We start from the raw sequence: 22,718 nt of genomic DNA, 5'->3' as shown, positions 1-22,718 counted from the left end.
TCGGTCGCGAAAGAGCAAGCCCGCTCGCGCGTAACTGACTCACTGACTGTCAGTAGTGTGAACACTGAATTGTGAAACCGTTGATAAGAAGAAGCCTTCAACATCGGGACAGATAGCTGCGAGAAAGTAGCGCGAGTTGCGACGCGAAACTCGAAAGGTTATACTGTACTTAACTACCTAGGTATAGCAATATGTACGTACTACATGTAGCGTAGTACATGTTCCTACGTAGTATTTTGTACATATGAGTACAACGGCGTAGACCTTGACTACGCCTTAATGTTTTTTTAACCCCCGACCCAAAAAGAGGGGTGTTATAAGTTTGATGTGTGTATCTGTGTATCAGTCTGTGGCATCGTAGCTCCTAAACGAATGAACCGATTTTAATTTAGTTTTTTTGTTTGAAAGGTGGCTTGATCGAGAGTGTTCTTAGCTATAATCGAAGAAAATCGGTTCAGCCGTTTGAAAATTATCAGCTCTTTTCTGGTTTTCTTATAGATGTTTTTGCGTCGGGGGGTTTTTAAATTTTTAGTTATAAGTTATTTAGTATAGGTAGTTAAAACTAGCGTAAAATAAAACGCTTTCATAAACCTGAAGATATTTTACTAAAGTATAATATAAAGTTCTATGAAAATAATTAAATAATAACTCTGTACAACGATTGTTAAAAAGTACATTTAAATAGGTAACAAACCTCTTGTAAAAGAAGCAATCATTATTCGGCCACCAAAAAGACTTTAAAATATGTGGCAGACAAATTTATTGGGAATCTCTAAATGTCGAAATCTATACTAATAAATAAAATTGGAGTGTCTGTCTGTAATTTCGAAATAACTACCTCATATTAAGCTCAAATGGTTATTTGAACGATACCAACACTGAATCACACGTTTTAAAAATTTTTGTCTGTCTGTCTGTCTGTCTGTCTGTCTGTCTGTCTGTCTGTCTGTTTGAAAAGGCTAATCTTCGGAATGGCTGGACCGATTTTGACGGGGTTTTCACAGACAAGTAGAGGATTGATCAGGGAGTAAAATAGGCTACTTTTTTAACCGACTTTCAAAAAGGGAGTTGTGTTTTTCTTCCTATGTACACCGAAATCTCCGAGATTTCTGAACCGATTTGCGTAATTTTTTTTTTAATCGATAGAGGAACTTTGTGACAACTTTCCCACGGGATTTCAGACCCTAAATCCACGCGGGCGAAGCTGCGGGCATCAGCTATCGAAAATAAGACCAAGCAGATACCTGCAACGTACCAACAACGGATAATGCAAATTGTGGTACCCTAGGCTGAAACTGAAGTTGTGTGGTCAAAATTCAAACAAAGGAAGGTTGTTTTCACAATATAATTTGTGCAATATTTTCTTCTCATATAGTTCATCCTCTACAGGTAACCATGTTCTATCGGTTGACGATGAAGATGTTGATGATGAGGCGCTTGGTTCTTTGGCTCATAGGCACGCCTTAATGGAAGTTCTGCGGTATCTAGCTACTGCAAGTCCGTGGTTCTCCCTCTCTCCCTCTTTCCTGTTCTCCTACTGTTCTCTTCCTTTTTCTCTATTTAGCCTGGTTCTGGTGAATTCGGTGCAGACTGAGAGACTGTCGGTGGAACCGGGGCAGGTTCGCCCTGGAGCTGAGAGAGGGCGCAACGGACGGCCGACAACATCTCTGGTGTGGACTTCCTCCCTCGCGGCGCGTGCGGTCGATGTGGCCGGGACATCCTCTCTGCTGTCGCCGTTGCTTCTATGAACAAGGAGATGTAACGAATTTATACCCATTTTCTAAATATAAAATAGAAAAGTCTTGAGTCTCTATCTGACTTCAAGGCCCAGCCCAACCCTTTCTGTACACAGAGGTTCCCTTTATAATTTGAAAACAACGTAAAAGGGTGGATTTTCCCACGGAATAAGAAATAAAGAGGACTTAGGGTCGGACTTCCTTGTCAGTTCGTGGTAACAATTTGTAACGTCGTATGGACCGCGGCGCCTCTTACTCACATCAGTAAGAAGCTATTTGTTTACGTTTTCTTAAGATTTCTTCTAGATAAGGAAAAACGGGATTATAGATAGGTATAGCTGCTTTAGAATCATGTAAAGTGGTTCTATCCGGATCCCTACCAACTTGGTAGAGATAGAACCACTCTAATACCAATTTCTAATAGCACATACGCCTAAAAATTAAATTGCTAAACTATAACGTTAGGGGCATGGTTAGGATCTGTAGAGTTGTTACTCGAGATATACCGTTATTCTTAGGGGTTTTCGATATTCATCAACATACGGTTAACTTTCTGTACGCAACATCATCCATCATCTCGTAGCACTTGCAGAAGTAGCGTGGAATGTTCGACATGCCACAGCACAGCGCTCCCCACAAATGCTAGTTGATCGCTGCTCTAGACCAATTTGTACTAAAGTGGATGTATAGAGAAATACGAATAACTCTCGGCCGGTCTTTGCCTAAAATATCGTTCATCTTCCCGCAGTACTTGCAAAAGTAGTGAAATGGCCGGCATGATATTAGACAGCGCCACAACCCCTGTTCATCTTACTCCCCGCTCAATGACATGGACTAAATATTAAAAGACATGCGGTTAACTCTCGGTCGGTCTCTATCCGCAGCATCATCCATCTTTTCGCAACAAGTGCAGAAGTAGCACGGAATACTCGGCATGCTAATACGCAGCGCCATCCCTGTGCACCTGACTCCCCGCTCTAGACCACGCTCTATTTATAATAATGACATGATAAGACTAAATATTAAAAGACATACGGTTAACTCTTGGTCGGTCTCTATCCGCAGCGTCGTCCATCTTCTCACAGCATGTGCAGAAGTAGCATGGAATGCTCGGCATGCTAATACACAGGGCCACAACCCCTGTTCATCTTAACCCCCGCTCTAGACCACGCTCTATTTATAATAATGACATGATAAGACTAAATATTAAAAGACATACGGTTAACTCTCGGTCGGTCTCTATCCGCAGGATCATCCATCTTTTCGCAGCAAGTGCAGAAGTAGCATGGAATGCCCGGCATGCTAATACACAGCGCCACAACCCCTGTTCATCTTAATCCCCGCTCTAGACCACGCTCTATTTATAATAATGACATGATAAGACTAAATATTAAAAGACATACGGTTAACTCTCGGTCGGTCTCTATCCGCAGCGTCGTCCATCTTCTCACAGCACGTGCAGAAGTAGCACGGAATGCTCGGCATGCTAATACACAGCGCCACAACCCCTGTGTACCTTTCTCCCCGCTCTAGACCACGCTCTATTTATAATAATGACATGATAGGACTGAATATTATGATGCATACGGTTAACTCTCGGTCGGTCTCTATCCGCAGCGTCGTCCATCTTCTCACAACATGTGCAGAAGTAGCATGGAATGCTCGGCATGCTAATACACAGGGCCACAACCCCTGTTCATCTTAACCCCCGCTCTAGACCACGCTCTATTTATAATAATGACATGATAAGACTAAATATTAAAAGACATACGGTTAACTCTCGGTCGGTCTCTATCCGCAGGATCATCCATCTTTTCGCAGCAAGTGCAGAAGTAGCATGGAATGCCCGGCATGCTAATACACAGCGCCACAACCCCTGTTCATCTTAACCCCCGCTCTAGACCACGCTCTATTTATAATAATGACATGATAAGACTAAATATTAAAAGACATACGGTTAACTCTCGGTCGGTCTCTATCCGCAGCGTCGTCCATCTTCTCACAGCACGTGCAGAAGTAGCACGGAATGTTCGGCATGCTAATACACAGCGCCACAACCGCTGTGTACCTTTCTCCCCGCTCTAGACCACGCTCTATTTATAATAATGACATGATAGGACTGAATATTATGATGCATACGGTTAACTCTCGGTCGGTCTCTGTCCGCAGCGTCGTCCATCTTCTCACAGCACGTGCAGAAGTAGCATGGAAAGCCCGGCATGCCACAGCACAGCGCCCCCCACAACCACTTGTTGATTGTACTCCCCGCTCTGGACCAAACCGTCGGCCTATCCTCATGGTTGTATACGAAGTCGCGATTCATTACTTTGCAACTGTAGCTAAAACCATTTTTGACATGTAGGTACTGAAACCATGAAACTTTTCATAACAAAAGTTCTATCTTGAAGTGGTTTTTATTTTAGTCGCAAGCCATTGTGTTTGAAATAGTTATTGTTGTAGGAACACGTACGTTGAAAAGAGTTTAAGAACAGAAGATTGCTTAGTTTAATTTTATAAATTGTTTTTATATTTTACCAATTTGACAGACACTACACAATTTTGACGTCGGATGACATTTTAAGATGTCAATACGTACGATGGCAGTATTATGTTTAATATTTTTGATGAGTAGGAAGGTTTTAATTTTTAGCTTTGGTATAAGTTTTTAATAGCCTGGAAAACCTACAGGATAAGAAGTCCGCCTCCTATCCGGGAGGTGAGGCTTTCAATCCCGGGCACGCCTCTCTCATCCGGTTAACCTATGCATTTTAAGCAATTAAATAGCACTGCTATAACGGTGAAAGAAAATATCGTGAGGAAACAAGGAGGAAACCTGATTGCCTGAGAGTTCTCGTAGTGTTCTCAAATAGTGCATAATGTTCTCTATAATGTTGGCAAAGTCTGCCAATCCGCCCTTGGTCAAAGACACGTTAAAATTGTGACTTAGACTATACATAGATAGATCTTTCGAAATTCTAGTAGTACCTATTTAATACCCGCGTAAAACTTTATATTTGAGTACCTTTTATTAGTGCCTATCAAGTAGGGACAAGAAATAAAATTAACAGAGATTAATTGCAAAGCTATTATTTGCCGTGTTAAGAGCTAAAGCACCTGCACGAAATAACTGCCAACTTCCACTTCGACTATAGCGTATCTAAACGACAACCCTGGGCCACGACCTAGTTAAATACAACGACGCGGCCGGCAATCCAACACGACCGGAGAGCGATCAGGCGCCGGGCTGACGAATTTACGCGCTCTCCGAGGCATGAGATACTACTACAAGCAATTTCGGACCTACTGCTAAAGAATTGCGTGACAGAAAAACGCAACAACTTTTTTTTGACTGACCAGGAACGCGAACCCGGTATTCGCAGCTGAATATATTTACTATATTAAGGCATTTTTAGGGTTCCGTAAACCGTATCTCAAAAGGAAAAACGGAACCCTTATAGGATCACTTTGTTTTCTGTCTGTCTGTCTATCCGTCTGTCGTGTCTGTCAAGAAAACTTATAGGGTACTTCCCGTTGACCTAGAATCATGTTTGGCAGGTAGGTAGGTAGAGTCTTATTACTGGCCAATACTTTTAAAAATTAAAATGCATTGTTGTAGCGAGAATATCATAAATTCAGCCAAAAACAACAATGAGATTTCGATGTAGCGTTTCCATAATCGACGGTTAGGGCAACGTCGCTTAGCGCACCGCTTAGCTTGTTACATCGCGATAAGCCGTGGCCCTGGATTACGTAACGCCTCTCAATCAAGAACCTTGGCAACTCACGAAGACCTAATGACAACCATCCTCACGGATTCATTACACGAACTGAGAAAAAAAAGCTTAAACCACCTCTAGTCTAAATAACAACTCATTGTTCACTAAACCTTTGATAAGACAACGCGTATAACAAAAAAGTTACTTTGTACGTAATCGTCCAGTAGAATTTTTTAAACTCGATTTTTTTATCATTCGGATAGTCAAAATTTGGTTAAAAAACACTGTGCTTTCTCATAATTTTTTACGTATTTAACGTACCCATTGATTCAGACTTATTATAGCGACGTTAAATTTATTCTTACGAACTCAAACGACTTTTTATAGCATAAGCAAGTAAAGTCTCTGTATATTTTAAATGTAAATAATAATAAAGAAATAAAATAAATAATAAATAAGCGTTACTTTTTCATACATCTAACCACAATTAACTATTTTCAGTTGTTTTTAATATATTTCAGGATTCGCGATCATCTGTACTGCAACCATAGTGTAATTTTTTTTTTTACAGTTAAAAGCTCCAATTCGCGAATTATATATTCAATTTTCCAAGATTTTACACGTTTTATATACGTTTCAAAACTATCCAAATTTTCTATTATCCGAATGATTTACGACAACAATTAGTTATTAAATCTAATTAAGTTTACATTATTTACAATTTAGAACTGTTTTAAGTAACTGAAAAAGTTAAACAATGAATTTACGGCTGCACATATTTTTCGGCCAATTCGTTTGGTTAATATCGGTATTGAATGGTAAAAGCTTGCAAGGCATACCCGGGTATGGCAGGAATCTGGTGATAAAAGCGATACCGGCCGTCGAAGACTACCAGAGTGCTCTTTATGAAGTGTTTATGGAGCCATATTTATATGTAAGTACCTATTTACCTAACAAGTGTAAATTAAAAATTTATAACACCCCCGACAAGTGAAGGTTACAGTAACTAGAAAAGAGCTGATAACTTTCAAACGGCTGAACCGATTTTCTTGGATTATAGCTAAGAACACTCTCGATCAAGCCACCTTTCAAACAAAAAAATTAAATTAAAATCGGTTAATTAGTTTAGGAGCCGCGATGCCACAGACAGATACACAGATACACACGTCAAACTTGTAACACTCCTTTTTTGGGTCGGGGGTAAAAAGTAATAGGTAGGTACCTACTCTTTCAAATAATCACAAAGTTATAAAAATGTATCCGGATTGTTTCAGGAACTCGGCTCAGGCTATCCCGTGGGGGATCGATCACAAAAGCAAATAGAATTGGCCGAGGTAAGTTGTACTTATTTCTTGATGTCAAGGGTATCATCAAATCTCGTACTTCTTGCTTAACAAGTATGAAGATTGCGAAAAACTACCGATATCTCTAATGATATATTATCAGTATCTAATTACCAAGTTATGTAGGCTCAGGTAAACCAAGAATATGAAAAATATTAAAAATACGAATGCGTCATCCAGATAGAGGTCAACAGTTCTGAGTTCAGCTGATGGTTCAGAGTTCTGCGTTCCGCGTTCATCCCTATCCATATGGATTATGTTACCATAACACAACACCAAAACAGAACCGACACCTTAGTTTTGGGTAAGGTCTGACGAAATCACAAACACAATCTTTATGATAAATTATTATACTTTTATTTCATATTTAAATTTATTAACTTTTACATTTGTGTCAAATAAATGTTGTTCCTCTTACGTTAGTATATTTCCGAATGTCGTCGTTTTAAAACCACTCTTACAGGTAACCTCTCCACGTTTATTAGCCACTCCCCTTTTTATCTTATCGTTATCGGCCAATCCAAATTGTACAATGAATAAACTTAGTGACTAATATACAAATCATCAAGCTCGTTTAACAAATCATCTAAGTAATAAAGATGTTTTCATCTTATATATTGATTACAAATATTATCCTTTATTATGCTACAATTCATCAACTAAAAACTATAAGAATTTTATATACAGTACGTTTATCGATCAGATGTTGAACAACTTCAGCCAATCAATGACGCCTTCTAATATGATGTTATGATTTGTTATGATTTGAGTGGCGCCAACTATCTAATCAGTAACTTCTATACGTTTATAGATAATTAAGATGGGCCAAGCTTACAGCTCGGCCATCCTGTTTTAAGCGAGTCTCATCGCTTTTAAAAAAAAAAATTAAAACTTAAGTAACATGTAAACTTCACAACCAAAATGACAAAGACTTAGTTCAACAAAACAAAAAAAAATTAAGATAGTAATTAATTAAATTAATATTCTTGCTAACCTTAACTAGAAGGAATATACAGTTTTATTGATACATTGGTATTGATTATGATTGCAACTTAATTTTAGAGCACTCGCAGCAACCCTTTCCATCCGATATAATTAGAAAATAGCAGATAAACTCAATTCAATTCCAAACTATTTACCCTCGCAACTTTACCTGCCAGTCTACAGTAGCACTCAAATTTAGCCTTTAATCTAAAATTCATTTTTCTGTTCTCTTCCGCTAATATTAAAATAAAAAGATGCAGACACTCTAAATTTATAAATAATTTTTCAAAAATCATAAAGATATCAAAAATTGCGAGACCAGTAGCAACTAAAGGAGGCCTCCATTTAATCAAAGAAGGTAGGTACATGCATAAAGTCCGAAGTATCAATTATAACTCACAAGCCAATATTTTACAGGAACACTCAATAGAGATTTGGGGATGAGCATGTAAAACTAATTACTAAAAACTACTTTAAAGGGTTTCAAGTATCTCAAAATAAATTGTTAAAAGTTCTGTTCCAACTAGACTCTCCTTCCCACTAAAGAATTATATAAGAAAACTGATGAATTATATTATATAAGTCAATTATACAAATTCAAAATATGTCTATTTGTTAGGAAAATACTATTAAAGTCCGTACATACACGCATCACTTTAAAGCTAAATCTCATAAATATGGTACACAAAACGAACATACCTATTATGCTACAATTACATAAAGCTAGGACTAATTATGGTATGTAAACTACCTAGCTCTACTACATAATGTACTTGCCGAAACTCATACTGGAGGAAAAATCTTTTACAAAGTTTAAAGTTTAATCAAACAGTGTCAAACACCATAGATATCTTAGCTAGATGTAGGTATAGTTTGTTAACGAATATAACGTGTTTTGACTTTTTATATTATTGTATAGTCACCATACCTTTAAAGATTATGTTTGCTTCTATATTTATATTTAGAATCGGGAGCGATTCTTAATATGAATATGTGTAAGTGAACTTCTTGTCCTTTTGATAAAATAAACTCTCTAAACTTAAAGTTAATCGCCGCCAGTTCTCGATTTAAATCACAAAACATTTTCATACACTTTCAACGCAATAGTTTTACGCACATATTTTCTTCTTCCCTTCTTATTGGAAAATCGCGGATTCCGAGCCTTGGCGCGTCTCTCTTCTACCGGGATACATATATGATTGTCCTTATTTCCCTCCAGATCCAAATTTTTAATGACCCTTATCCTAGGGTCTTTTCCCTCCAGATCCAAATTTTTAATGACCCTTATCCTAGGGTCCACCTCCTTCCTCCTATAGGACTTTTTGTCCATAGCCCGTAACCTCGGGGCTTTTCCATCCTTTCCTTCCTTGGGACTTTGTGTCCCTGACCCATACCTAGTTTTGGGTCATCCTTTCCCTCATTTGTTCATTTCCAACATCCTTGGATCCTGCAAACATAAAACACTTTGAGTAGACCGTTCATTTAATTTTGTTTCATAAGCATCCATCATAATACAATCCGACCTAAGAGAAGTAATTTTACTTGGTAACCTAGAAAACCTATTATCATTATTATAATTTAGTTTTCTCCAGTTCCGTACCCCTCGAAGGGTGCCTACGAGACCCTATTTTCTAAACCTCTGCTCTCCGTCCGTCTGTCCGTCTGCACGTGCGTCACGGCCCGAACCGCGAACGGCGTATCGTGAACCGTGATAGATAGAGAGTTGAAAGGAACGTGATTACGGATGTATGAAAATCCTATGCCTGGTTGCTTCCAATTCAAACTTTTTCTTTTAATGCAGATTACGCTTCCCATATTTCTTACAATTACCTATTGTTTTTTTTTCTAGCAAAATCCACATTCTGAAGTACTAATGGACAATGTTAAACAAACGCCAGGGTACAGTAGTTGCGTCACTTGTGCCTCTTAACCATATAATATCTACATGCAAAAAGAATCTTTGATTTATAATTTCACATGATACTTATATATTTTATTTTAGCCATAATATGCACCATATGGCGTACTTTGTCGTTTCGAGTAACATAAGCAGAACTACCAAATTCGACCCTGGGAACGACACAGTCGCGACTCGCCGCCGAATGATACCTATTAGTTTATCATTAATTCCTTTTCATAGAGAAAAGCGATATCAACATAATAGCAGGAAAAAAATGAAATAAATATTCCGTTCGATACATCTCTATTCTCTACGACATCAAAATCTCTATCACGAGCTGATCGATCATAAAGATTAGAAGAAAGTAGGTACCTTATACATTATTTTATATGTTAACCGTAATGACCCGCATCTGTTCGATTTCCCTTTATTCGTTTCGTAAAAGATTCATCCTCGTACGTCCATCATCATCATCATCGTCATCTACATCGTCATCATCATAAGGTCACTGTTGAACATAAACCTTCCCTAGTAAGCACCACACGTACTGTCCTCAGCCTTCCTCATTCAACCCCTGGTTCCTATTGATACAAACCACTAAACCCCCCCCCCATCAAATGTGTACCTATCTACATCCATCCATCATACCCAAATGCCGTGCTGGTTGATGTGATGAGCGACAAAGTGTTAACCTCTTCAATACGTCATGGAACTGTAGGAATAGCCATGGAAGACCTCCAAACCGAACGTTGATATTTTGTGTAAGTGGTCCCACGAGTCAAAAAAAAAATATTCTTGTCCATAAAGGAACAAGCCACGATATAGATTCTTCTATCGGAACTTAAATATTCCAATCACTGCATGTATTCCAACTAATCAGTTTGCTACTGTATATTTGAAGTTGATAATAAATAAAAATGTTAGCTTAATTAAATTCCTATGATAATTCGATTTTTGGTGCATCAACCAGCTTCACCTATTATGTAAAATTAAATATATATATTTTTTTTTTAAATTACCGGCTGTACATTTTAAACTAACCTAAGCAAAATATACTTTCTTACTAATAACTTAATCTTAAAAATTTTCAAGAGGATCCTTCCGCCTCAAATTAACTCAATGATAAAAATGAACAGGAAACTTTAAATGTTGTAAAATCCAGCCAATGCTTCGTACCTTGCCTTATTAATCCAATAGGTACTTCTTTGGATTTTGTCAAAACAAAATACTTTTACTTGTTGAGTGTATAATAAATAAATAATGTAATAAATCAATTAACTGTTAAAGCTAATAACTTTTACAGAAAGCGAACCTCATGATATCTCTTATGAGTTTTAAGCGTAAAATTACCACGCCGAAAACAAAACATGAGCTGACAGTATTCTTATTTGATATACGTAATCCAGTAATACTATATCTATCTACATAATTCGTAAATATGTATGTATAGTTTGTAAGTTACTATTTCACTTTATGCTGTTTCAATGCTTTAAGTTATTATTTTTATCTTTGTCTCATTTTTTTAGTTTAGCCTCATTCTATTTTTAAACTTACTATTTCGCTATAATATTTACAAGTAACCTCATCGAAGACTACACGGTCTTCTGATAACCCAACAAGCATTTATCCAACAGCTATCGCTTTCACCCGAACGGAGGTTCCCTGAAATATACTGAGATAACAATACCTAGTTGACACATGGATGTACAAGAGCGGCAACAAGCTATGACCCCCTCTAGTCATAACTATATCTTTATGATTGTAACATTTCAAACAGTGAAAGTATGTATAAACGATTTCGTCCATAGGACATGCGCTCTAAAGAATGTTAATATAATTATCAGCAACTAAAAGCTTGAAGAAACTAATAGGTACAACTTGTCTTTGAAGTATGAAAATATGCACATTTATCAAGTATACCAGTCCATCAAACATTAAAGTACGCATTTATAAAATGATAACTCACTTATTAATCAAGATAACTACCTGTTTATCAAACCTACCCTACCAAATATAAATAACTACTCACCAAATGTAATACTTTATAACTTAAGTAAAAATATGAAACAAATGTGCATCAACCACATACATACACTCTTCAAATTCATCCATTTATCAAAATGTTATATAACATAACCATTCACCAAATCCATTATATACTTAGTTCATTAAATCGTTTAGTCAAACTTTACTCCACTTGCCACGATTGCAAATTTTCCAAAATAATCAGCCGCAAACATTGCAGCTCATCTCACTTGATAATGCATCCCTCCCTCAGAAAAACAGGCATTAGGAATGTCTTTCCAAGACGCGCGAGAGACAGCCACCGTGGCTTTTCGCGAGATTTAATCCAAATTGAACTAATGCCTAAATAAATGATTTAATTAGAGGGCGATTGCTTTTGCAACCTCTAACCGTCCAATCAAACACCGAAAGTATTCAATAATCCGAGACGTAAATAAAAACCCGTCAGAACACCGTATTTATAAAAACAGAGACAAGAAAAAGATTCCTCCTCGCAATAGATCGCGTGACATCCAACAAGTGAATTATCGACTTTATTACACAACTTATCCTCAACATGTTTTACATCATTTCCTACAATTGAAATCTTTCTATTTTAAATACCCTAACTACAACTTCATAATCCAACCAAAAATCAAACTAGATTTATCCCTCGGTCCCACATCTTTAATGCTTTTTTTTTTCTGTTTGGGTAACTAAAACAAAAAAAAATATATACTCATGTTATAAAACGTTGTCAAAGCTTTCCTGAACGCGCTAAATAAGCAAAAACATAAAATCAGGCGAAATGCCAGACCAGCCGAAAACCCTTCAATGCTTAATCATCCTAAAAAAAAAATTATGATCAATATTCATATTATTATCATGAGATACTACCGGCGCTCCTAAGCGAAATTTATAAGGCACCGCATTTCGATTTTATCAAATAGACTGATCAATTTCGAGAGCACAACAAACGTGGTTTCCTGAGAGTTTTGTTAACTAAATGCATATCGAAACTGAACTATCGCGAAGCGAGTCAAGCGAGCGTGAATTTTTTTTTAAATATATTTCTGGGATAATGTCATGCCACAAACGCGAGCGTAGTGCAAAGATATTTGCCTAAAATTTCTTGCGTACAACAAAGAAAATAGTATTTTGGTAGTAGGTACTTATTATCGCGCCCTGCCCTAAGGGCAGTACTGTAGGTATATTACCATTAAAAAAAAACTTACTCTAATTTTAATAGAACATTTGCCAGGAATTTAACCCGCCAAGCGATGTTATTCCAATAAAAACAAAATCATATTGCATTTAAATGCGGCAGTACACAGTTAATTGCGTGAATACAGGTAAAAAAAAAACCCCGCTGCCCATATACTATACCTACCTACTACTCGTAGTACTCAAATTATTGTGCCAGTATTAAAAGTAAATTAGCTGTTATCTAGCGTGGTAGACTACGGCCTAAACCCTTCTCATTCTGTGAGGAGACACTTGTTGCTCAGTAGTGGGCCGGCCATGGGTTGTTCATGGTGAGCTGTTATCAGCAAAGTTATGTTTGAAACTCAAACATTACGCGTTTCAAGTGGTAAAAATAGATAAATGAAAACATTTCTCCTCACTTTTGTAAAAAAAAACACTTATTTATGCACCCCGTATTTAAAACTATCTGACTACCTACCTACCATAATTTTAAATTTAGTTAAAGAATAACCAGATAAGATAAACCTACTTTTACACCCATTTTAGGATTTATATTTCTCAAAATGCTCAATTTATTAACCCTGGTCACTATTACTTTATTACAACGGATCACCTTCATTTTTATCAATTAACATTTTATATCCCCAATCACTCAGTAACCATTACAAGTAGAGGCGGATTATTTCACTGGCAAACCCAAAGCGGTTTACAAAAAATAATAATTTCACAAAACAACATTCAAGATGCCCAATGAGTGCTGTGTGATAATATCGCGTCACTGTGTGCTAGAAAAAGGAAAACATCTATCTATACAATGAATGCAGCAAACGATTGAACCTAAATCCAGAAATTCACCTTCCGTAAAACAAAACCACTAGGTATGTGAAAATAAATCCCTATCGTAACTCTTAACCAAACTAATTCGGCACACGATTACAAGTGTGAAGATTGAAATACCACGTTCCGTGAGATATTCACCTGTGAAATCATTTAATGAGAAATAAAACCCCGGCAGGACATAGTAGATACATCCTGAAAACTATTTAAAAGTAACAATAACGCCCATCATTAAGTAAACCACACTTTTTATATTGTTTAACACTATGTTCACTATCTATTCCATTGTACCCACGATACGGGATAACCTAGTGCGGGTACCACCAGAAACAGGAAAATTGTACAAGACTGTATTTTGTAAATAAACATTTTTCATTTTTCATTGTAAAATAAGCCTTCTAAATACCTCAATGTTATTTAAACCACAATTTGAAGGTCGATCGCATTTGTATAACCAATATACAAGATGAATTATAAACATGTGGGTAATTCTAGGTATCATAACGTTATATAATTTCCATTCCAACTCGGAGCAAAGCTTTTTAACAAAATGATAACTAAATGTAGAACAAACAAAACGAAAACCCACACAAATAAAAATAAAAAAAAAATTACCATTAATAGCTATCAATAAAAATAAAATCATGGAAAGATCCTACCCGTTTATCCAGAAATCCTTTGATGCCATGACTAGGTACTTTGATATATTGAGGCCCAAATATTGGCCTTGTGCTCCAAAATGTCTGTGGTCTACTAGACCTCCACTTCTTTCTCGTTCCTCTGTATATTTCCACTTGTTTCTCTGAGTCGTGAGCGTGACAAGAAAATATTATATTTTCTTGATGTCCCTCTTCTGACCTTTTGGGTAAGGTCTGACGAAATCACAAACACAATCTTTATGATAAATTATTATACTTTTATTTCATATTTAAATTTATTAACTTTTACATTTGTGTCAAATAAATGTTGTTCCTCTTACGTTAGTATATTTCCGAATGTCGTCGTTTTAAAACCACTCTTACAGGTAACCTCTCCACGTTTATTAGCCACTCCCCTTTTTATCTTATCGTTATCGGCCAATCCAAATTGTACAATGAATAAACTTAGTGACTAATATACAAATCATCAAGCTCGTTTAACAAATCATCTAAGTAATAAAGATGTTTTCATCTTATATATTGATTACAAATATTATCCTTTATTATGCTACAATTCATCAACTAAAAACTATAAGAATTTTATATACAGTACGTTTATCGATCAGATGTTGAACAACTTCAGCCAATCAATGACGCCTTCTAATATGATGTTATGATTTGTTATGATTTGAGTGGCGCCAACTATCTAATCAGTAACTTCTATACGTTTATAGATAATTAAGATGGGCCAAGCTTACATTAGTTAATCAACCATAACAAAAAAAAACAAACGTGACCAGTTAACAATATAACGATGGGTATAAAAATTGGATATTTATATCCTCAATGCCATTCGGAAAATCACGAAAAATCTTCCAAAAATGAAGGTCATATTCCATAAAATAATATTAAAAAGCATGTAGGTTGGTATACCTATTACCTGGCTAATTGCATTAATTTACTAGGAAACGGTTAAGTAATTATCTTATATCTATCAATTTGCATAATTTTGAGTTGTGTGTAGGCATCTATATTTTATGGTAACTTTTATACACTTTTCAGGATTCCGTAACCGAAGTGTGCCAACGAAACTCTATGACTACATAAAGCCTCCGCTGTTTTTCCGTCTGTCCGTCAACGGACTGTATCTCATGAACCTTAATAGGTAGAGAGTCGAAGTTTTCATAGAGTGTGTATTTCTATTGCCGCCAAATAAAAATTTCATTATGGCCGAAAGTGAAAATCTAGATAAAAAAGTAGGTTCATAATCTTGTATAATGGTACGGAATCCTTAGTGTGCGAGCCCTATTCGCACTTGACCGGGGTTTTTTTAATTGAAGATTTTGTTGCTTTAGATATTTAATATCAAATGCTCACTAAGACAGTCAATCTTGATAGACTAGTAAATAGATGTGTTACTGTTAGGACCCAGGGGTGTATTTACCCTCGGGGCAAAAGGGTCCAAGGAAGGTCATTCTATTCTACCGAGTAGGTAGGTATGACAGTTTTACTTGACGATTCAAAAGTAGGTAGGTACTTGTAAAACCTTATTTAAGGCCCGGGCGGCGTAGCCTCCCACCCAGACCCGAGACAATTTAAAAACTATATAAACTAAATAGTATGCCCGCGGCTTCGCCCGTGTGGATTTCGGTTTTTTTTTATCCCGTAGGAACTTTTAGATTTTCCTGGATTAAAAGTAGCCTATGTCCTTCTCCGGGATGTATCCCAATCAGTACCAAACATTAAAATCGGTTCAGCGGTTGGGCTGTGAAAACGTAGCAGACAGGCAGGTCCTCAAAAAATGGTTCATAAGTTTGCGTTTAATCTTTGACCTACAGAGTAACAGTCGAAACCTCTGGATTTCAAACTTGGAAGGCTTCCTTACCTCAAATAGGATTTAGAACCTAATTAACAGGAAACTTATTATTTAATTACGTTAATTATGAACTAAGCTAGACGTTAGTGCAGACTAATCGGATTTTAGGAAATCACGACAAAACGGGAGGTTAATTTACGTCGTTAGAAAAGATAGGTTGTACATTTATTGACAAGTGTGTTGACTGAAAAATTTACACTAGGTAAGACGAAGTCCATGAGGAGATTTCCTCATGGACTTCGTCTGTGTTGGTGTTAGCTGGCGGGCGTGCTTTGCCTTTTTGGAGTGTTTTTTTTTTTGTTAAAACTGGCTGGAAAGCGCACTAAGGGGGTGCCGTGCGTATGTCGGCGAGCGCTGGCACAGACGGGGTCCATACTTGTGTAGTTTAACTAACTTGTTACAAATAACTACAAACTTAACATTGGCTAATCTCTGTAAAGCCAGACGAGAGAAAAAAAAATCTCCTCATTGATAAAATACCTACTCTACCTATTTCAACTTTCATGCCGCGTAGGTACCTACCTAATTACTTTGTTAGGGATGACTCAGTGGGGATGACGTGAAATAAGGTCAAGGTTTAACTTAATGCTGGCTTTAAGTATACCAAGTATACCTACCATCCATTTTGCATGAGCCTGGATAATGCGACAAGTAAACATTGAAAACACTACACAATACAGATTGAATCTAACCTCAAGCCATCATTATGACTTAGGTACCTACGTACTTGACGGCGTGTGCATACTGCATAACACTAAAACGAGATGGTATCTATAAATAATTCAATAACACACCCTTTACTATGAAGAAAACCGGACATTACACGATTATGAAAATCAGTCAAGCCCGAGTCGGACTTGCACACGAAGGGTTCCGTGCGATCGTACAAGACATTTATTAATTTAGCACAGTCATTTTGAAAGTTTAATTATTTTTTTGTTATAGCGGCAATGCAAATACACATTCTGCGAAAATTTCAACTCTCTGACAGGCGACAGACGGGTGAACAGACAGATGGACGGATGGACGGACGGACGGACGGACAACGGAGGCTTAGTAATAGGTTCCCGTTGCGCTTTGGTACCCGTCGGGTTCGGAACCCTAAAAATAGCAATTTTTCGAAATAAGTAATTATATCCAGGATTACAGAGTATGTAAAACTGTGGGTCATTTTAATTATTCGCGGTTTCCTGTTTCAACTTACCTCAATACCATCTAAGCAATTACACAAGTAACCAATGTGAGATCATATCACTTATTCGTATTACCATAATACGGAAGCCACGATTGTTTGTGTTTATTAATCGAGGAAGTCGAGATTTTGATAGCACGTCTAAGCTTATAATTATATTATTACTAGAGGATGCCCGCGACTTCGTCCGCGTGGATTTAGGTTTTTAAAGATCCCATGGGAACTGTTTGATTTTCCGGGATAAAAAGTTGCCTAGGTCAATAACAGGAAGGCAAGCTACTTCAGTACCAAATTTTATACAAATCGGTTAAGCGGATGGGTTTTTAGGAATCCCGTGGGAACTGTTAAATTTTCCGGGATAAAAAGTAGCCTATATGTCCGTCCCCGGGATATATAAGCTAACCCTGTACCAAATTTCGTCAGAATCGGTTAAACTGTTGGGCCGTGAAAAGGTAGCAGACAGATAGACAGACAGATAGACAGACAGACAGACACACACTTTCGCATTTATAATATTAGTATGGATATGGATATAATATTAGTATGGATGGATATGGATAAGTAGGTATATAAGTAGTTGCACACTAATTTAATCATACCTACCCAAGGAACAAGCCTAATTCGCTATAATTTGCCATAACAGACAAATCTGTATTACAACGTGCATCATGCGATATGCACCGCCCGCTCTGTTACTGTCCACTACCAAATATGCAGGAAAAGCAAGCGATCAACCGAGCAACACGGACTACCACCACACAACACTATACAAATCTTCTAAAACACCTTTAGGTATAACCTCTCCCACTGCCAAGAGTAACTGGTAGAGATCTAAATAGAGGTAATTGTTGTCATAGCGGCAATAAAAATACAAATTAAATGTTCTTTAGCCTGTCACCTGGACCATAATCACGAATCGATTCATCAAAATCGACTCAGTACTTTAGGCGCTACGGTGGAACACACAAAATCTGATACAAACATACATACTGCTAAAATCATAACCCTTCCTTTTTGCTTTGCTGTAGTCGGGTAAAAAATAACATGAGCACCAGTGTGAACGAGGCTTTCTTAGGAACCTATTCCACCTATTCAGAGATTGATAAGTGCAAGGCTGATGCACAAAGATAGGCATAGCGTGTGATTGCGTGCGCGTAATGACTTTGTCTCCTCTTATAACATAGTGTCAAGGATTCTTAGCTATTCTTAAAATAGTATAGATATACCTACCCAAAGATGTCTGCATTCCTATGGCACGCCTCTGATGTAAAACCAGTCATGTTGCAAAGGTTTCTTCTTCTCTTTTGTCGTTATTCTCTTGATAGAGTGGTTGTGCTCGTCACTGCAGTGTTGTCTCTCTGATGGCTGCCTTCCTTGTGCACTCATGTAACCCCTCGTCCACACAACACACTGCTCTACTCGCGCAATTAATCGCGACGCCGGCGCACTAGGTCGCTTACCTTTGCAACGCGATGGACGTCGAAACTGTGGCAGCATACTTACTGACAAAATAGGGGCGATGGGCATGAACTAGGAACAACGAGTAACGCGTCCACGCTACGTCTCGGCCTCCGTTCCTCGCTCTTTCCCATGCCAAACGCGCAGTGTGTGGACGGGGTAAGGGAACGATCATCGCAGACCTCACTTGGTCTGCCTAAAGGTTTATTACTCCGGAAAAGCATGAAATATTGAGCAAAAGAAACTACACCTTTGTAAGTGTGTGTCCTGTAGTGGTTCACCCCGAGGCTTGAACTTACAAGTATGTAGTTCTGTAGCCTATCTTGGACATCATCATCATCATTATCGACATGCCACACAACATAATATGTCCATAGCTGCACCTAGTTGTAAGACTTCCATAGTTCAAACGTCACGGTCTCGCGCTGCCTGAATCCATCGTCTCCCTGCGATTCGTTTGATGACGCTTCTCCACCTAGTGGGGTACGAGGCTTGAACTTAGAAGTATAATAAAAACTGCCATAACTACTCCTTCCAGGCTAGCCCGCTTCCATCTTAGACTGCATCATCACTAACCACCAGGTAAGATTGCAGTCAAGGCCTAACTTGTATCTGAATAAAAAAATGTAGATCTCTAGCCTATCTTGCACGTATCATCATTATCAATCGATGGATTTCCACAGCTGCATCTAGTCTCTTGTAAAACTTCCACAGTTCAACGTCACACGACTCCTTGTTTGATAACTCGTTTGATATCGTTTGACCACTTAGTTTCAAAGAGGCACCTTGGAACCCCAACGTTTATCATGTTATCAAATACAAAAAAAATGGTTGCATAAAGAAACAATCCATAAAAATGCCTATTTCTTTCAGCACCGGCAACCCGGTCCAGGGCTCAAAGCGATAGTCCACTTAGAAGCCGACCAAGAATCAGGTGTAGAAGGCGAACTTATCTTCACACAAATCGTTCCTAACGGGCCGGTGCAGATCGAAGGCAATGTGACCGGCTTGCCTGCCGGTCTACATGGCTTGCATGTTCACCAGAGTGGCGATATTGATGGGAACTGTATGGAGATTGGTCCTCACTTTATAGCTTATTATGTAAGTACCTTTTTTTTTGTTAACGAGGGGGAAATCTTCATAAGATACCCGACGTCCAGGACTAATCATCGGGTGATATAGGATTTTACCTACTAAAACCCTCAGTGCGCATTGGGACTTGGGAGGCTCCGAGATATCTTACGACACATCGGTACCCCCTTCCAGGACGCCCATGAGCTCGTTCCAGAGAAAATAAACCCCCGGTCCCGCACCTCGATGTGGAGTATGACAACTAATGTGCCACAGCAAGTATAAAAAGTCTAGATCTGATCTTCTCACAAATCAAGGCAATATAACCGACTCGTCTATTTCACCAGAGTGGCAATATTAAGGGGAACTGTATGAAGATTGGTCCTCACTTCATAACTTATTATGTAAGTACCTATCAAGAGTAGAAAGTCTAAAAAGCGATCTGATGTTCACACAAATCCTGTGAGGAGGTAATGGATGTCCTACACTTCATACTGCTTGCAGTAGAGTTTATCAGAGGTATTGTACTCCTGTCACACTTGTCACATTATCCCTAGACGTCATAAAGCAACTGCAAGTAGATAGGTACCTGATGCTGCAAAGACCTATGAAATATACGTTGATAACTAAATTAGGGTAGGGTAAAGAAAGGTAGGGTAGGGCAAATCACACTAATATTATAAAGGCGAAAGTTTGTATGTGTGTGTGCATGTTTGTTACTCCTTCACGCAAAAACTACTGGACGGATTGGGCTGAAATTTAGAATGGAGATAGATTATACCCTGGATTAGCACATAGGCTACTTTTTATCCCGGAAAATCAAAGACTTCCCACGGGATTTATAAAAAACCACATCCACGCGAACGAAGTCGCGGGCATCAGCTAGTTCATTTATATGCCTAATGCAAGCGATACAAACTACCTACTTACTGTCTGCTTAAACCAAATTGGTGCCTTCGAAAGGCTATGCCTTTTTCGACGTCCGTTAATACTCAAAAATACTTTCAGGGACGACACGGTGGCCCGCGTGACCACATCCGCCACGTGGGCGACCTGGGCAACATAAAGGCTGAAGAGGGTACTCCGCTTAGTGTGAAAATCTTCGACCACCTCATCTCTTTGACGGGTCCCAGGTATGAATCTTTTTTATTAGTCTAACTTATTGAACAAGGCCTAGCTTATTAGCTGGTAAATAGTCCTAGGCAGGTATTTATTCAAAACCGCTAGGCCTAGTGTTGGGTTTGCGCTGTTACACCAGCAAAGTTCGAAGTTCAACCTAGCCTGCATTACTTTGTCTTGGTTAGTGGGAGCTTCGGCTGAATAATTTTGTTTCCGTCTGATTTAGCCGTTTTTGCGATAATCTTAGATATTCTTCATACCTAACCTGGAACTCTCCCCTAGGAGAGCAGATATATTTTGAAGATTGAAGATAATTGTTGCGCCAGCAACAAAAAGATATAGCGCAAAGTGTACAGTTTGTTCAACTGTACCTACCTAACTAGGAAACTAAATAGGTATTGTACCTACCTAGCACAGCTTAGGTACCTAAGTATGATACCTCAAGTATAACAAGTGAGACAGTCAAGCGCTATCTTGAAAAGTACTTAAGAGGGCTGTCTCCGTCACTCGTTTCCACTCGTTTCATACAATCGTAGTTCCAGTTTCATTTGAATATTAAGCAACCAAAGTCCATGAAATTTTGCAGACTATTTCTAGAAACTAATATCTATGTCTGTGGTTTTCCAGATTTCTGTTAAAATATTCGGTTTCATAGTTACGCGGTCTTAAAATTTTCATACAAATCTTTGAGCCCCTGTAATTTTAAAACTACATATTTTTAGAAAAATCTAAAACACCACAGACACAGATATTAGTTTCTAGAATATGTCTGCAAAATTTCATGAACTTTGGTTGCTTAATATTCAAATGAAATTGGAACTACGATTGTATGAAACGAGTGACGGAGAGAGCCCTGTTAATGTTGTTTTTTTATACCTAGGTCTATAGTGGGGCGGTCTATAGCTATAACGAAGAGTGAGGACGACTATGGCAGAGCTGGCACGGAAGACAGCGCGCTAACTGGAACATCAGGACCGGCCATCGCTTGTGGGGTTATAGGATATTTGAACTGAATGCTGAAGATCACGCTGGCTTCCCACGGTTGAACAAATATTACCGACTGTGATATCCCACTTTTAGCGTATCATATCTATGCTGAACGCAACATCCTCCATATTAATATTCTAATTAATGCAAAAGTGTGTCTGTCTGTCTGCTAGCTTTACACGGCCCAAATGTTTAACCGATTTTGACGGGTACAGAGTTAGCTTACATCCCGAGGACGGACATATGCTACTTTTTATCCCGGAAAATCGAAGAGTTCCCAAATTATTCTCGAAAGGCCCATCCGTTTAACCCATTTATATGAATTTTGGTTCAGAGGTAGCTTGCGTATTGGGAATTGACATAGGCAACTTTTTATCCCGGAAAGCAGAGTTCCCACGGGATTTCGAAAAAATCTAAATCTACGCGGACGAAGTCGCGGGTATCATGTATATAATACATATGTATTGTACTACTATCCTACTATGTGTATAGTATGTGTTACTATATGTAATGTGTATGTATGTATATAATAATAATAATGTCCTTCCCGACCGAATTTCGACCACGAGGCAGCCAATCAACCTAATAAAATAATCTGATTGATCGTAAATACGTCTCAACTTTTGTCCGCTTCAGTGGAAACGCACCTAA

The 22,718-nt window shown here is 38.0% G+C and overlaps 2 protein-coding genes across 7 annotated transcripts; one reads left to right on the top strand and one right to left on the bottom strand.

Moving 5' to 3' along the window:
• Window positions 1-95: 95 nt before the first annotated feature.
• LOC123881136 (superoxide dismutase [Cu-Zn]-like) lies at window positions 96-22,265 on the top strand. Of its 5 annotated transcripts, none has more exons than XM_045929746.1 (6): window positions 96-157; window positions 6,179-6,386; window positions 6,727-6,786; window positions 19,764-19,991; window positions 20,970-21,094; window positions 21,961-22,265. In XM_045929746.1, exons 2-6 carry the CDS (start codon window positions 6,210-6,212, stop codon window positions 22,091-22,093), a joined length of 723 nt encoding a protein of 240 aa, XP_045785702.1. In that variant the 5' UTR covers window positions 96-157; window positions 6,179-6,209; the 3' UTR covers window positions 22,094-22,265. The 5 variants fall into 5 exon arrangements, with proteins under 5 accessions (XP_045785702.1, XP_045785704.1, XP_045785701.1 ...); XM_045929745.1 differs by lacking the exon at window positions 96-157 and adding an exon at window positions 5,436-5,652; XM_045929744.1 differs by lacking the exon at window positions 96-157 and adding an exon at window positions 5,436-5,725.
• Window positions 1,334-4,319, bottom strand: LOC123881145. Of its 2 annotated transcripts, XM_045929760.1 has the most exons (3): window positions 3,876-4,319; window positions 1,559-1,742; window positions 1,334-1,517 (listed from the first exon to the last, which is right to left on the bottom strand). In XM_045929760.1, exons 1-2 carry the CDS (start codon window positions 4,057-4,059, stop codon window positions 1,561-1,563), a joined length of 366 nt encoding a protein of 121 aa, XP_045785716.1. In that variant the 5' UTR covers window positions 4,060-4,319; the 3' UTR covers window positions 1,334-1,517; window positions 1,559-1,560. The 2 variants fall into 2 exon arrangements, with proteins under 2 accessions (XP_045785716.1, XP_045785715.1); XM_045929759.1 differs by having other exon boundaries at window positions 1,334-1,742.
• Window positions 22,266-22,718: the final 453 nt, after the last annotated feature.

Source organism: Maniola jurtina, chromosome 3 (assembly GCF_905333055.1).
Source record: "Maniola jurtina chromosome 3, ilManJurt1.1, whole genome shotgun sequence".
Classification (NCBI taxonomy): domain Eukaryota; kingdom Metazoa; phylum Arthropoda; class Insecta; order Lepidoptera; family Nymphalidae; genus Maniola; species Maniola jurtina.
The sequence above is the reverse complement of the archived record's forward strand: the minus strand, read 5'-3'. Positions and strand labels throughout refer to the sequence as shown.